The sequence below is a fragment of the Pelodiscus sinensis genome, chromosome 20 (assembly GCF_052426305.1).
Source record: "Pelodiscus sinensis isolate ZL-2025 chromosome 20, ASM5242630v1, whole genome shotgun sequence".
Taxonomy (NCBI): domain Eukaryota; kingdom Metazoa; phylum Chordata; order Testudines; family Trionychidae; genus Pelodiscus; species Pelodiscus sinensis.
The window spans coordinates 22,266,068-22,279,810 of record NC_143071.1 but is presented as its reverse complement, the minus strand read 5'-3'; the positions used below and the strand labels follow the sequence as shown (position 1 = coordinate 22,279,810).

At 43.6% G+C, this 13,743-nt stretch overlaps 2 protein-coding genes across 3 annotated transcripts in view; one reads left to right on the top strand and one right to left on the bottom strand.

Annotated features, from left to right (window-relative positions):
• GAS7 (growth arrest specific 7) overlaps positions 1 to 13,743 on the bottom strand; it is a 247,939-nt gene that overhangs the window by 15,949 nt on the left and 218,247 nt on the right. The gene's annotated exons all lie outside the window — the stretch shown is intronic.
• The window catches only part of GLP2R (glucagon like peptide 2 receptor), a 114,495-nt gene that overhangs the window by 87,410 nt on the left and 13,342 nt on the right, over positions 1 to 13,743 (top strand). The window contains exons 10-11 of the mRNA XM_014573579.4: positions 3,010 to 3,098; positions 9,880 to 10,018. Coding sequence (XP_014429065.1) covers positions 3,010 to 3,098; positions 9,880 to 10,018 — 228 coding nt within the window. The remainder of the gene's footprint in view (positions 1 to 3,009; positions 3,099 to 9,879; positions 10,019 to 13,743) is intronic.

Genomic DNA, 13,743 nt, shown 5'->3' with positions numbered 1-13,743 from the left:
GGGAGCGTGGGGAGGAGGGCAAAGGCACTCCCTCCCCCCCAGACCAATCACTGTCTAGAAGTGGGGAACCCAGATGTATCTTGACCCCACCCCTTCCACTTGATACCCCGCCTTTTCCACTTGATGTCCCACCCCTTCCTGTGCACCCTGGGGCCACTTCAAAAATTTCCAAAGTGGCCCCCAGCAAAACAATTATTGCCCACCCCTGTTATAAACTCAAGGAGCTCAACTTATTTATCTTGACAAAGAGAACATTAAGTTGTGACTTGATTAGTCTATAATTAAGTCACTTCTATATGGGGAACAAATAGGCAATAACAGGCTCTTCAATCTGCCAGAGAAAGAGTTACCACGATCCAATGGCTGAAAGCTGAAGTTAGAGAAATTCAGACTGGAAACAAGGCTTAAATTGTAATGGTTAGAATAATTAACTAGTGGAACAATGTATCAAGGGGTCATGGAGGATTCTACATCAAAGACAATGTACATGTCAGGTTTGGATGTGTTTCTAAAAGATCTGCTTTTGGAATCATTAGGAGGAATTTCTATGACTTGTGTTATGCGGGGGGCCAAATTAGATTATCATCATATCTCTTGTGGCCTTGGTATTTGTGAATCAATCCTGTATTGTCAATGCCCCCCTTGTCCAGGGCTTAGGACACAAAGAAATGGAGAAGGGAGAGGAGTCAGCCTGACTGGATTCTAGAGGAGTGAGGAATGAGGAAGTGGGATAAGGTAGGTGGGAAGGGTAGATAGGCTGGATAGAAGGGAAGAAGGAAGAGGGACAGGAGCCAGGGATAAAGGTGGATAACAGATGGAGACAGACTTGGGATGGATGAAACCTGGGGGAGGGCAGCAGGAGCCAAGTTGGGAGATGTGGATAGAAACAAAGGGAGGGAGCCAAGAGCAGGGATGCGGGATGGATAATGACACAGAGGGGTAAGAATACATTGAGAGTTCCAGGACAGAAAGATCTACTCCCATCCAAATCCTGGAACTGAAGCCAGATGTCTTGTGTGTCTAGATCCCTCTGATATCAACAAACAGCTGTGAAACCCACTGAAAAATCATAATGTTTCCTCACCATGTAGTGGCTGGTCCACACGAAGGGTGATAACCTGCTGCTACAAATATGAGCTATGCTGTTAGCTCAAGTGGCAGTGCTCAGAAAGTGGATCCAAACATTCCAAACTTGCTGTTTAGTCAGATAGGAAGGGGATTTGTTCATGAGGGAACTTCCAACAAAACATTTTTGCTCTTTTTGTTTAAAATTTCTGAGGACTTTGCTGATGAAACATTTATAATTTCTGTGGAAAGGACTTTTTGCAAAACAAAAATTGTTAAAAAATGTCCAGTCAAAAAAGTTTTTTTAACGAACCCTACTGCTGCTGAATCATGTGTATGTCAATATTGCTCCACATCATGGAATTTTTGTCTCTTCAATTTGTTTTTTTTAAAAACACACATAAAACTGTGGTAAAGAAACATTATGGTTACAAACTCAAGTACATAAAGCTAGAAAATTCTAGAAGTAGGGTTGTTCCGTGCTATCTTTAATTACATGATCACACAAGTTTTCCTGGGAGCCCTGTCTCATTCAGTGAACAGGATAGCTCTGGTATGGGGATGGATCAGAGCAATGCAGGGACAGAAGCTGTTGTACATAGGACTCCTGTCTCACCCGTTGCAAAAGTTGGAAGTTGGGTGGTGAATGAAGTAGACATTTGCAGGAAGAGACAGAATGGTTTGCTGATTAAAGCAGTTGAATGCCACCCTGGAGAATTGTATTCCACTCCTGCCTTTACCACAGAGTTCCTATGTGGTGCTAGTAAGTTTTTTTAAAGCAACATTTTCACAACTAGCCACTTACTGACTGTTTCTTTTTCTGGGTTCACTGAGAACTATGGACAGATTTGCCCAAGTGCTGGATCTTCTCAACAGCAGTTGAAATCAGTGGGAGCTGTGCTTTAAACATACAACTTACTATATAATGCTAAGGACTCTAATAACTCAGATTTGTCTCTCTCAAGTAAGGCACCCAATATTAGTGGAGAGCTGACAATTTTGGTATTAATCCCTCTGTTCCTCAGTTTCCCACAAGTGAAATTGGGATAAAACCACCTACTCATTTCAAAGGGGTGATGTGACGATAAATTCATTAATGTTTGTGAAGCACTCAGACAGTATGATGATGACTAATCAGTAAAAACTCCCTGAAGTTATCAATACATTTGTACTGAATTCAGGATTTGTATGGTGTGTTCTAAATGAGGCCTGGGACCACACATTGCTAGATGATGCTAAAAGGAAATATTGAATAACTGCCCATTCACTGGATGAGACAGGGGTCATGCAGAAAAAGTAAAATGTGATCATATATTTAAAGACTGTCTCATAATGCAGATACAGAAGGGAGCAGAATGAAGGTTGCACAGGGATTGTGTCTCATGAAACCAAACTGAAAACAGACAGAACCACCAAAACAAGAGCAGTCTTCACAATTGACATAATAAGTGAATATTGAAAGAGACTGAAACAAAATGAGCCAGAAAAACAGGATGAATCTGGACTAGGACTGCTTCTCAACAAACCTTACAGAAATAGAGATAAAACTGAGAAATTTGGAGTAGTATTCTGTTTTGGCACAGCTAAATCAATGCTTAAGATTTAAAAACTAGAAGAAAATCTTGATGTAATTCCCATTTTTTAAAAATTGCTAAAAAAAATTAAATGGAAAAATTTTACAAATCCCTTTAAGAAATCTGAAATAAAATTTAATAAAAATAACATTGTATTTTTGAAAAATACAATCATTTAAATAAGTCATTTACATTTTCCTTTTATTCCCCTTCCTCCCCACCCCTCCATCCCCCAAAAAACTTAATTAAGTTAAGGACTTGAGCAATGCTGGGTAAATCTGCTACTGTTATATATGCCTGTGTATCTGATATTACTGTATAGTGACATTTGCTGTAACTAATCGATATATATATATTTTTTTCTTTTAAGGTTAATTTCTGCATCTTCCTAAAAATTCTAAAGTTGTTAATTTCCAAACTCAAAGCCCAGCAAATGAACTTTCATGATTACAAATACAGGTATGTGATAAACATCAAAGTAGTCTAGTCTTTTGTATTTCCATTGTGTCTTTCTTTCCAAAAGTTCCTAAAGTGCTTTGCAGGATATAAAATTATATTCATCCACAAAAGTGTTAAGATATGGCAGCCATTCTGATCATGTAACACAAATGTCTTAGGAGAGGAAGAGAAAAATAGTACCTTGTTATCTAAAATTATAAAAGAAGCACCAGAGGGGTAGCCAAGTTAGTCTGTAACAGGAAAAACTTAAAAAACAACAAATAGTCTAGTAGCACCTTAAAGACTAAATAATTACAAGAGTCTGATAAGAACCATTAGTTTGCACTTGGAAAGGAAGATGAGCAACACCAGATTCCACACAGACATCAAGAACAATTAGCACCTTCATTGTTTGGTTGGTTGGCTAAGTCATTAAGATGTGGAAGATAATGTATGAGCCATCCAATATCCTGATTCATACCATTTGCATAAGAATGAAACTTGTGAATGAAGTTAAGTTCCAACCCTTCTCTGTGTATTTGGCTTGTAGAATTGGACTGAAACAAAAGATCCATTAATGAGTGTCCAGGAAGATTAAAGTGTTCTTCAACAGGTTTTGTGTGTTGTCTTTTCAGATATCTGATTTGTGTCCATTAATTTTTTCGGGTTGAGACTGTCCAGCTTGGTCAATATGCATGACAGTGGGGCATTGCTGGTATTTGATGGCATAGATCACATTAGTGGATATGCAGTTAAATAAGGCTCTGATTTGATGTCTGATGTGGTTGGGTCCAGTGATGAAATTGCTTGTGTAGATGTGTGGGCAGAGTTGGCATTGGGGCTGATTGCAGGGGTAGGTTCCTGGATGATTAAGATGGAGGTGTTTTGTGTGGTTACTGGAAAGAACTTGTTTGAGGTTAGGAGGTTGTCTGTAAGGGTACATCTACACTTGTACCCTAGTTCGAACTAGGGATGCAAATGTAGGCGACTGAAATTGCTAGTGAAGTGGGGATTGAAATATCTTGTGCTTCATTAGTATAATCTCGCCAGCATATTACTTCAATCAACAGCGGTTCCGAAAGTGAAAGTGAGTGCCGGGACGCGTTAGTTCGAACCAAACCCCTTGGTTCAAACTAACATTACTCATTCATTTCCTAAAATATGAGGAAAAACGGCTCTTTCGCAAGAGGGAGTTTTTGCACAAAACAGAGCTGTGTAGATGTGCAAAAATGGCCCCTAATTATGCAAATGAAGTGCAGCAATATGCTATTCAATGCTACATTTGTATAGGTTTTGCGCAAGAGGGAAGCAGTATATAGAAAAGTTATAGAAAAGGACAATGGAAATGATTAGGGGTATGGAAAATCTTCCATATGAGGAGACATTAATAAGATTGGGACTTTCCAGCTTGGAAAAGAGATGACTAACTGGAGATGTGACAGAGGTCTATAAAACCATGACTGTTGTGGAGAAAGTAGCTAAAGAAGTGCAAGTTACTCCAAATAATACAGGAAATAGGGGTCATCAAATTATATTAACAGGCAGTAGGTTTAAAAAAAATAAAAGGAAATATTTCTTTACACAATTCGCAGTCAACCTATGGTACTGTTTGCCAAAGGATGCTGTGAAGAGCAAGATTATAACAGGGTTCAGAAAGGAACTAGTCACATTCAGAGAGGATAGATCTATCAATGGCCATTAGACAGGAAGGTTAGGGATGGTGTCCCTAGTCCGTCTTTGTTAGAAGTGAGGAATGAGTCATAGAGGAGGGATCACTTAGTGATTGCCTGTTCTGTTCATTCCCTCTTGGGTACCTGGAATTGCTTGGTTACTGGGCTAGATGGACCTTTGGTCTGACCCAGTATGGCCCTTCTTATGATAAATAATAAAAATAATTCCTCGCATCCAGCCCAGAAAAAGCCTGGGAAGAAAGGAAGAACTCAATAAGCAAAAGAAAAGACTTAGTTGTATTTAACAGAATAGAAACGATTCCCCTCATAGGCTGTGTCTAGACTGGCAGGTTTTTCCACAAAAGTAGTTGCTTTTGCGGAAAAACTTGCCAGCTGTCTACACTGGCCGCTTGAATTTCCGCAAGAACACTGACGATCTCATGTAAGAAATCAGTGCTTCTGGCGGAAATATTATGTTGCTCCCGTTCGGGCAAAAGTCCTTTTGCGCAAAAGGGCCAGTGTAGACAGCTCAGATTTGTTTTGCGCAAAATGGCGATCGGGGCTTTTTTGCGCAAAAGCGCATCTAGATTGGCATGGACGCTTTTCCACAAAAAGTGCTTTTGCGGAAAAGTGTCCGTGCCAATCTAGACGCTCTGTTCCGCAAATGCTTTTAACAGAAAAACTTTTCCATTAAAACCATTTGCGGAAAATCATGCCAGTCTAGACATAGCCATTTGTATGTGTAATGAGTTCAGACCTTTGTTCTGAGTAGTGCACTGTTCATAAACCAGACTTGTAATTCTTTATGATTCTTTATGGTGCTTCGTTATTAGAGGATTAGGATTCATTAAGGACATATCAGCTGTGTCTAAATGCTGCCTGTCTACACTGGCGGGGAGTTCTTGCACAAGAACACTGAAGTTCTAATGTGTGAAATCAGTGCTTCTTGCGCAAGAACTATGATGCTCCCGCTCAGGAAAAAAACCCCTCTTGCACAACTGTTCTTGCGCAAGAGGCCAGTGTAGACAGGTGACATGAATTTCTTGCGCAAGAAGGCCCTATGGTTAAAATGGCCATCGGAGTTTTCTTGCGCAAGAAAGCATCTACACTGGCAGGGATGTTTTTGCGCAAAAGCACATATCATGCGCAAATGCACATGCCAGTGTAGACGCTCTCTTATGCAAATACTTTAACGCAAAAACTCTTGTGTTAAAAGTATTTGCACAAAATCTTGCCAATGTAGACGTAGTCATCCTGTTTCCTTTACTCATTTAAGTAGTACTTTATAAATAGCCTAACTAAAGTCAGTAGAGCTCTTTCTAGAGCTTCAGTAATAAGGCAGGAAGAATCCAGCCCCAAATATTTTGGATTAATAGTTTTCAAACTACAAGTTGTTCCCAAGCTATTCTCTTCAGTAATTCATTGTCATCTGTGTTGTGTGCAGGAAATTACTAAAGTGCAGGAGATTACTTCTGCTCCCCGATTGGATCACAGACATTTAAAGCTTCACTATTAAGTGACGCCCAGTATGACCATCAGAGCTTTCTTTCTCAAGAGAGGGTCCACACTGCCATGGATGCTCTTGTGCAAAAGCACATGACAGTGTGGACGTGTTCTTGTGCAAGAACCCGCCAGTGTAGACATAGTTCTTGATACTGAACCTGGTCCTGGCTCCTGCTAGCACTAGCTGGCAGAAGGGTTACAGATCAAACTTTGGAATAGGGTTGTGCAAAGGAAAAGCAGTGATGTATCCTGACTTGTTGCACTTGTGCTATCAGGCCGGGACTGGGGGTATATAGCCAGTGAGATTGCAAGTATAGCCAAAGGAATGTGAAAGCACATGGCCAGTTGCGATAGTTCAGCAACAAAAAAGGATTTTCCCATGGAAAAGGCATGAAGCCCGAAAGGAGAACAAGAAAACGGCACTTTTTGTGTGCAAACTTGGCGAGTGTGACAACTGCAGCTCATGGATGTTGTGACACAGGGGTGGACAATAATTTTTGAAGAGGGGCCACTTCACAAATTTTGAAAGTGGCAGCAGGCCAACCAGGAAGGAGCGGGGCCACGGGTGGAAAGGGCAGAGTTGAGAGCTACTCTGCTGGGAGCTTTCCTTGGCCTGGGGTCCCTGCCCCCTGACATCTGGCCAATGGAAGGGAGCAAAGGGGAGGGTGCCAAGGGATAGCCTTCTCCCAGAGTTGTCTGGGGTGGAGGCTTAGATTTCATATAACAGGGCTCACAGCTCCTGGCCCCCCTTGCTAATCTGTTGTCTGGCAGCTGCCCAGGAGGTACAAGTTCTTTGAACAGAAGGAGTTGAAAGGGCTCACATTTCCAGGCAGCTCCCAGGCAACGGGCCAGGGTGGCCGAGCTGTGAGCTCTTTCAATTGCTTCTGTTTAAAGGGCTTGTGCCTGCTGGGTGGCAGCCAGGCAATACAGCCACCCAGCAGGCGAACCCTTTAAATAGAAGCAGTTGAAAGGGCTCATGTCTCTGGCTCCCTAGCAACATGCTACAGGTGCCGGGAGCTGCGAGCCCTTTTAAGTGCTTCTATTTAAAGGGGTGGTGCTTTCCCTGCACCTGTCAGGCAACGTGTTGCCTAGCAGACGCAGGGAATGTGAGAGCCCTTTAAATGGAAACAGCTGGAAGGGATCGCGCATCTCCAGCATTGCGAATTGAGACAACCATTAAGTGATGCCAAGTGTGACCAATTTATATCTGGATTATGCAATGACCAGATTGGGAGGAAGTTATTGATGTATCAGTGGTTGCAGTGGAGACCACCGAAAAGGATTTGTAATTTAGTGTGAATGAAGAAGCTCAGCTCCTGTACTGATGATTCGGAAGACCAAGAAAACATAAGGAATTTCTATGGGGCCATTGGGCACAAACTATGCACTTCCAGAAGGATAACAGGCCACAACAGGTTATTTTCAGAAAGTGCCAGAAGAAAGGACACATTGTGCCAGCTTCTCACACAATTTAGCAACCAGGAACACAGTATTGGTATATCCAAGACGACACCTAAGAAGAATGACCCCAAGAAAGACTGAAAGTCTGGGATTCAAAATGGAGGAAAGACCAGAGCAAACCCTACACCTGTTCTTAGAAGCTGCTGTCAGAGTTGGCATCTGGATTACGTCATTGATCAAAATAGTTCCTATGAGAATGGAGCTTGAGATTGGAGCTGCTGCTATCACCAGACTTTATCACATGTTCCCATGGTTTTGAAAACATGCAATAATCCAGGTGAAAATTCAACTAGATGTTGTTCCCAATGAGACATCTGATAGAAAGCGCAATGGTCTCAAGTTGCATTTGTGGAGGTCTAGGCTGGATGTTAGAAAAAACTATTTCATTAGGAGAGTGGCGAAGCACTGGAATACTTTGCCTAGGGAGATGGTGGAATCTCCATTCTTAGAGGTTTTTAAGGCCCACCTTGACAAAGCCCTTGGCTGGGATAATTTAGATAGAATTGTGTATCTTGATTCAATCTTCCCCTTTAGTGTAGTCCTGGACTAAGTCTGTACAGTCGATCTAAAGGCTTCAACACTGCTGAGACCCATCCAGGGGGGTCAGTATGTGTCCACCTAACATAACATCAGTTTTTTCAGTTTGCTTTCACAAAAACCCAGACAATTATATCAAAACTAATTAAGTTAATATAACATTAAGATTGCAATGTCAAATGTCCAAAAATAAGGAAATACCAGAAATAAAGGTGACTGCAATCTTAAGTTTGGCTCCTTGTGCATAACAATATCATTAGTTATATGATCATGTTTTTTCCAACGGATCTTCTTTCCTATGCAGTGCACAGGGAAAAAGCAGAGTATGTTATCATGTAAAGACCGTATAATAATGCATATGAAAAAGGAGGAACATTATTATCGGACTTCTGGCTTTGCTAATTTCGAGTGCTTAACTTTTCAACCTTAAATACAGTAAACTTCTGATAATCTGGCACCTTTAGGACCCAGGGGGTGCCAGATTATCAGATATGCCAGAGTACTGGAAGGGGGGCTATGATGGGTCTGGGGTGGGAGGGTCGGCAGTGAACTGCGCAGCATGGAGAGGTCGGCGCTGCAGGACCAATCCGGCAGCACCCCAGCTGCTCTGCCCCTGGCTTCCACAGTCAGCCGCTGGTCAGTTTCAGCAGCAGCTGACTTGGGGAAGCTGGGGGCAGAGCTGCTCCAATTGTCCGGCTGCCCGGAACACTTCCGGGTTCCAGATGGTGCCGGACCATCAGGAGTCCCGGACCACTGGATGCCAGACAACTGGAGTTTTACTGGAGTTTTCTTTTACATAGTATGTGTGTGTGGGGGGAGAAGGAACATTACTTTAACATTTATCCTGTCTGAGTACATAACTGCCAACAATGATCAAGACTCATTGTGCTGGGCACTGTACAAACATACAGAAAATAAAAGTCCTCACTATACAGAGCTAACAACCTAAAAAGGAGGTGTTTGTGCCTCCCTTGTCCAACCCCTCTGTACAGATGTCCCAGAGAGCTTTGTGTGGTGAATTCCTGGCAGGATGGAGAGTCTGACTCACTAGAGTACCCCTGTCTTCTAAAACAAGTTATTGGTCACATTTTCAAACATAGGTACTAAAGGAGCTAGGCAGGTGCCATGCCATATGCACCTAAATGAAAGTGGTCTGATTCTCTGAGTTGCTAAATGGAGTGAATGGTAAGTGTGAGTGCTCATCACCTCGAGAAAGAGGCCACATATTTATGTGCACTTAACTGTCTAACTGTTAGAGTTTGCTAATGCTGGCCCCTGTAGCCAGTTTGCTATCCCCAATGTCTCACTACATCCCACCTCCCAGTCCCTCCTCTTCACATTATTTTTCAGCAAATATTCTTCTACTTGGTATTTGTCACTTCCCTGACTCTAATCTCACCTCTGTCTCATCGGCCTTTGCTTTCTTTTTCCTGGTGTCTTTTATTGTACATCTAATCCCTCAGACTTCGGCACTAGCTGCTCTGTGCTCCAGATCATTAGTGAAGTTCATGTATAAGTCCCAGACTGGAAGCCTCAGGGACCTGCTACTCTCCTTATTTCTCCATAGGTGGATGTTCAGCTTCACATTGAGAATGTTGAGAAACATACTATTCAAACTCTTTATTTTTAAGATTGGCGAGATCTACGCTGGTGTTAATCCCTTTACTCGGGATCCAGGAGTTTGTCTTTACCTTCTTACCTGATGAACAAGTTGAAGGATTTTCAAGACGTATAAGAGTCTTCATCCAATTAATTATGAGCTCCTTTCAAGTAAGTACTCTGTAAGAACTTTTACCCACATACACTTTTGATAGAATATATTTGTTAGTCTCTAAGATGCCCCAGGACTGCTCATTGTTCTTAAAGTTACAGACTAACATAGCTATCCCTCTGAGACATTTTACTCTGTTACAGTATATTTCCTTAAAGAGAAAGTGTTCCCATATAAACTAGATATCCTGGATTTATTTATTACTAGAGAATTTACCCAGTGTTGTTCAGATCCTTAACTGAAGTAAGTTTCTTTTTCTTCATTTAAATCATGTTCTAGGGTGGGGTTGGGCATGAGGGGTTTGGTATGCAGGCTGCCCCAGGGAGAGAGGACAACCCCAGCCCTCTATCACTGCAGTAGCTTGAGGCCAGGTGAGAAATGCCTCTCTATGGCTACTGCAGTTGCAGTGGGCACAGCTGAGGGAGGTGTGCATGTCCTCCAGCTGGGGAACAGATGGACACACAAACAGACAAACTCTCTGAAATATACAGAACATAGCTGTGCCTTTCTCCACCCTGTCCGCTGCTGCCTCAGTGTGGTTATAGCTGGCCGGCTCCACATCTCTGGCTCCTTGATCCCCCCAGGATCATTGCAAAGTATAACTGTGCCTACTAGCAGACTCCTTCCTTTCTGTTTTATGAGAAACAATCGAATTCCCGACATATCCCATTGTCGTATTAGAACCAAGCCGTTCCTTCCCTCCCCTCAGGCCATGGGGGAGCTTGTTCCCTCCTCCCCCAACCAGCCGCCAGGGGCCTTTTCCCTCCTCTCTCCCTCCCCTGACCAGCCACCAGAGGGCTGTTCTCTCCTCCTCCAGTAGCCACTCTGCAGAATAGCTCTTCCCTGTGGGCTTGCTATCCCTGGTGGCCACTCTCATATTGTGTTCCTCCGAACAGCAGCCCCTCCCTTTGCATGTTATGGAAACAGTCCCATTCCAGGGGCTTTTGGTTGTCCTGGCACAATCAAACATTGACTTTACTTTAAATTAGGAGAAGAGGAAGCTACATACTAAATTTGGTGGCCCTACCTCTTACCATTTCAGAGGAGTTCTTGAACAAACAGACTCACAGTCACACAGACATACTCTACAACGATATATAGATTATCATTCATCATATTGGCTTAATGTGATAGTGTTACATTGCAGGATCAAGAAGTTCACCTAAACAATTTCAAATTGGCAGTTTCTTGAACAGACTAAAATGGGAAAATTGACCTTCTCACCTGCATATGTTCCTTCTCAGCCAGTGGCAATTGAAAAGGGCAGGCCAGTGTATAAGGGCTTAGGCAGGGTTCATAAAATCATAGAATAGTAGAACTGAAAGGGACCTTGAGAGGTCATCAAGTCCAATCCACTGCCCTCATGGCAGGACCAAGCACTGTTTCTGCCCATCCTCACTCTGTGCCACTCTTGGAAGTGGCCAGCATGTCCCTGGTAGGAGGAGGGCCATGAGGTCTCCGCATACTGTCCTCACACAAGCACCAACTTCATGACTCCCTTTGGAGCACTGGGGGCTGTACTTGCAGACAGCAGTGCATCGAGACACCTAGCCTTAGTACAAAAGAGCTTGTGCCAGTCATTTATGGGAGCCTCCCGAGGTAAGCACCACCCCGTCCTCTTCCTGAACCCCAAATCCCAGCCCCAGCCCAGAGCCTGCACCCCACAGACATCATCCTGGAGCCTGCACTCAAACTCCCTTCCAGAGACCACATTCCACACTCCCTCCCTTACTCAAATTTCTGCCCAGCACTTGCACCCACTGCACCCTAATCCCCATCCCAGCCTGTAAAAGTGAGTGAGGAAAATGAGCAACAGAGCAATGGAGTTAGCAGGAGGCGGGGCCTCAGAGGAGGAGTGGTACAGGGGCATGGCCTCAGGGAAGGAGCAGAGAAGGGGGCAGGGCAAAGGACTTTGGATTTGCCCAAGTTGGCAACCATATGGGACAGACATGTGGATACCTTGGCCATGCCAGAAGAGGATGCCCAGGGCAGATTGCAAGACACCAGCCTGCACAGGTGCAGAACCTCCCAAATATCAGGGAGACAGGCATGACTTGTGCATGCATGGGAGCCTATTGACTGTTCTGCCCTGGAGCCTGGAATTTCTATTGGTGGGAGAGCCTGTTAGATGGTGATTGCAAAGCAGGAGGATTCCCATAAATATTCTCTAGAGAGAATTTTCTAAAACAACCAGTCATCCAGGGGTAGAGGGTATGCCCAACCTGAGCTACCTTAACAGAACCTGCTTTTCATTAGCGTTGAGCAGCTGCCTTCTGAAAATCGGACCCTTCAAGGGGTATGTCTACACTAGCTCGTTAATTCGAGCTAGGGAGGCAAATCAGGGAACCGGGGTTGCAAACGAAGCCCGGGCTTTAAATAACTCAGGCTTTAATTGCATGTTCCCGTCCGGCCGCCATTTTTAAATCCCCCTTAGTCCGAACGAACTGCCCGCGGCTACACGCGGCAGTTTAAAATTAATCCGGACTTAGTTCTGTTAGCTAGAGAACAATAACTATGACTTCCCAGCCTCAATTTATTTTACCAAAACCAGCCACAAAGGGCATTTTACTGGTAAGGGGATCAATTTCCATAGCACCACAGGCAGCACATCTAGAATCCTCACATCTGTGTGTGACAGTTTGTCAACACTCAGTGTAAAGCTCACTGTGTGGGACTCTCATGCCCGCACAAGAAGGGAAGAAAAGAGAAAACTTTGAAAATGGTAGAAAAGATTAACTAGAGAACAGCAAAACTGCCCTCAGCCTTTTGTCCGCAATTCCTCTTTCTTTCCTTCTAAGGTTTTAAACAATTTTCATTTCACCTGCCCTTCAGCTTCCAGCCAGTAGATCTTGTTACTCAAAATCCCCAAATTTAAGAAACCACAGTCCCTAATGAGAAACACACCTCTCTTCTTCCAAACAGATCAGGCTTCCTTTCAATCATATGGCTGAAAAGGGCAGCAATGCACATGGCATTGTGATATAATCATGGGGAAATGTCCGCCCCCCTCGGAGCTCTGTGTTGTGGCTCACAGCACAAGGGACGGTGTGTCCCACTTGTCCCTCTATCTCCAGTAAACATGAATTTTTGAGCACACTACTTGTGCTATCTTTAGGCTGGCAATGTACAGAGCAGATCATCATAATGCCAGATCTGCTGGTTCTAAGCTCTGGAACATTCGGGTTCATTCAGCACACTGGAACAGAGCCAGTTTGTAGCGACTGTATCTGTCTGAATTGTCCATTCCTCCATCCCTAGTCAAGTCCAACACAAACTGACATGGCTGCTAGAACTAGCTAGATAGGGTCCAGAGTGACTTAGACAAACTGGAGGATTGGGCAACAAGAAATCTGATGAGGTTCAACAAGGACAAGTGCAGAGTCCTGCACTTGGGACGGAAGAATGCCAAGCATTGTTACAGGCTGGGGACCAACCAGCTAAGTAGTAGTTCTGCAGAAAAGGACCTGGGGCTTACAGTGGATGAGAAGCTGGATATGAGTCAACAGTGTTCCCTTGTAGCCAAGAGGGCTAATGACATATGAGGTTGCATTAAGAGGAGATCCAGAAATGTGATTGTTCCCCTTTATTCAGCTCTGGTGAGGCCACATCTGGAGTACTGTGTCCAGTTCTGGGGCCCCCACTACAAAAAGGATGTGGACATATTGGAGAGAGTTCAGCGGAGGACAACCAAAATAATTAGGGGGCTGGAGCATATGACCTATGA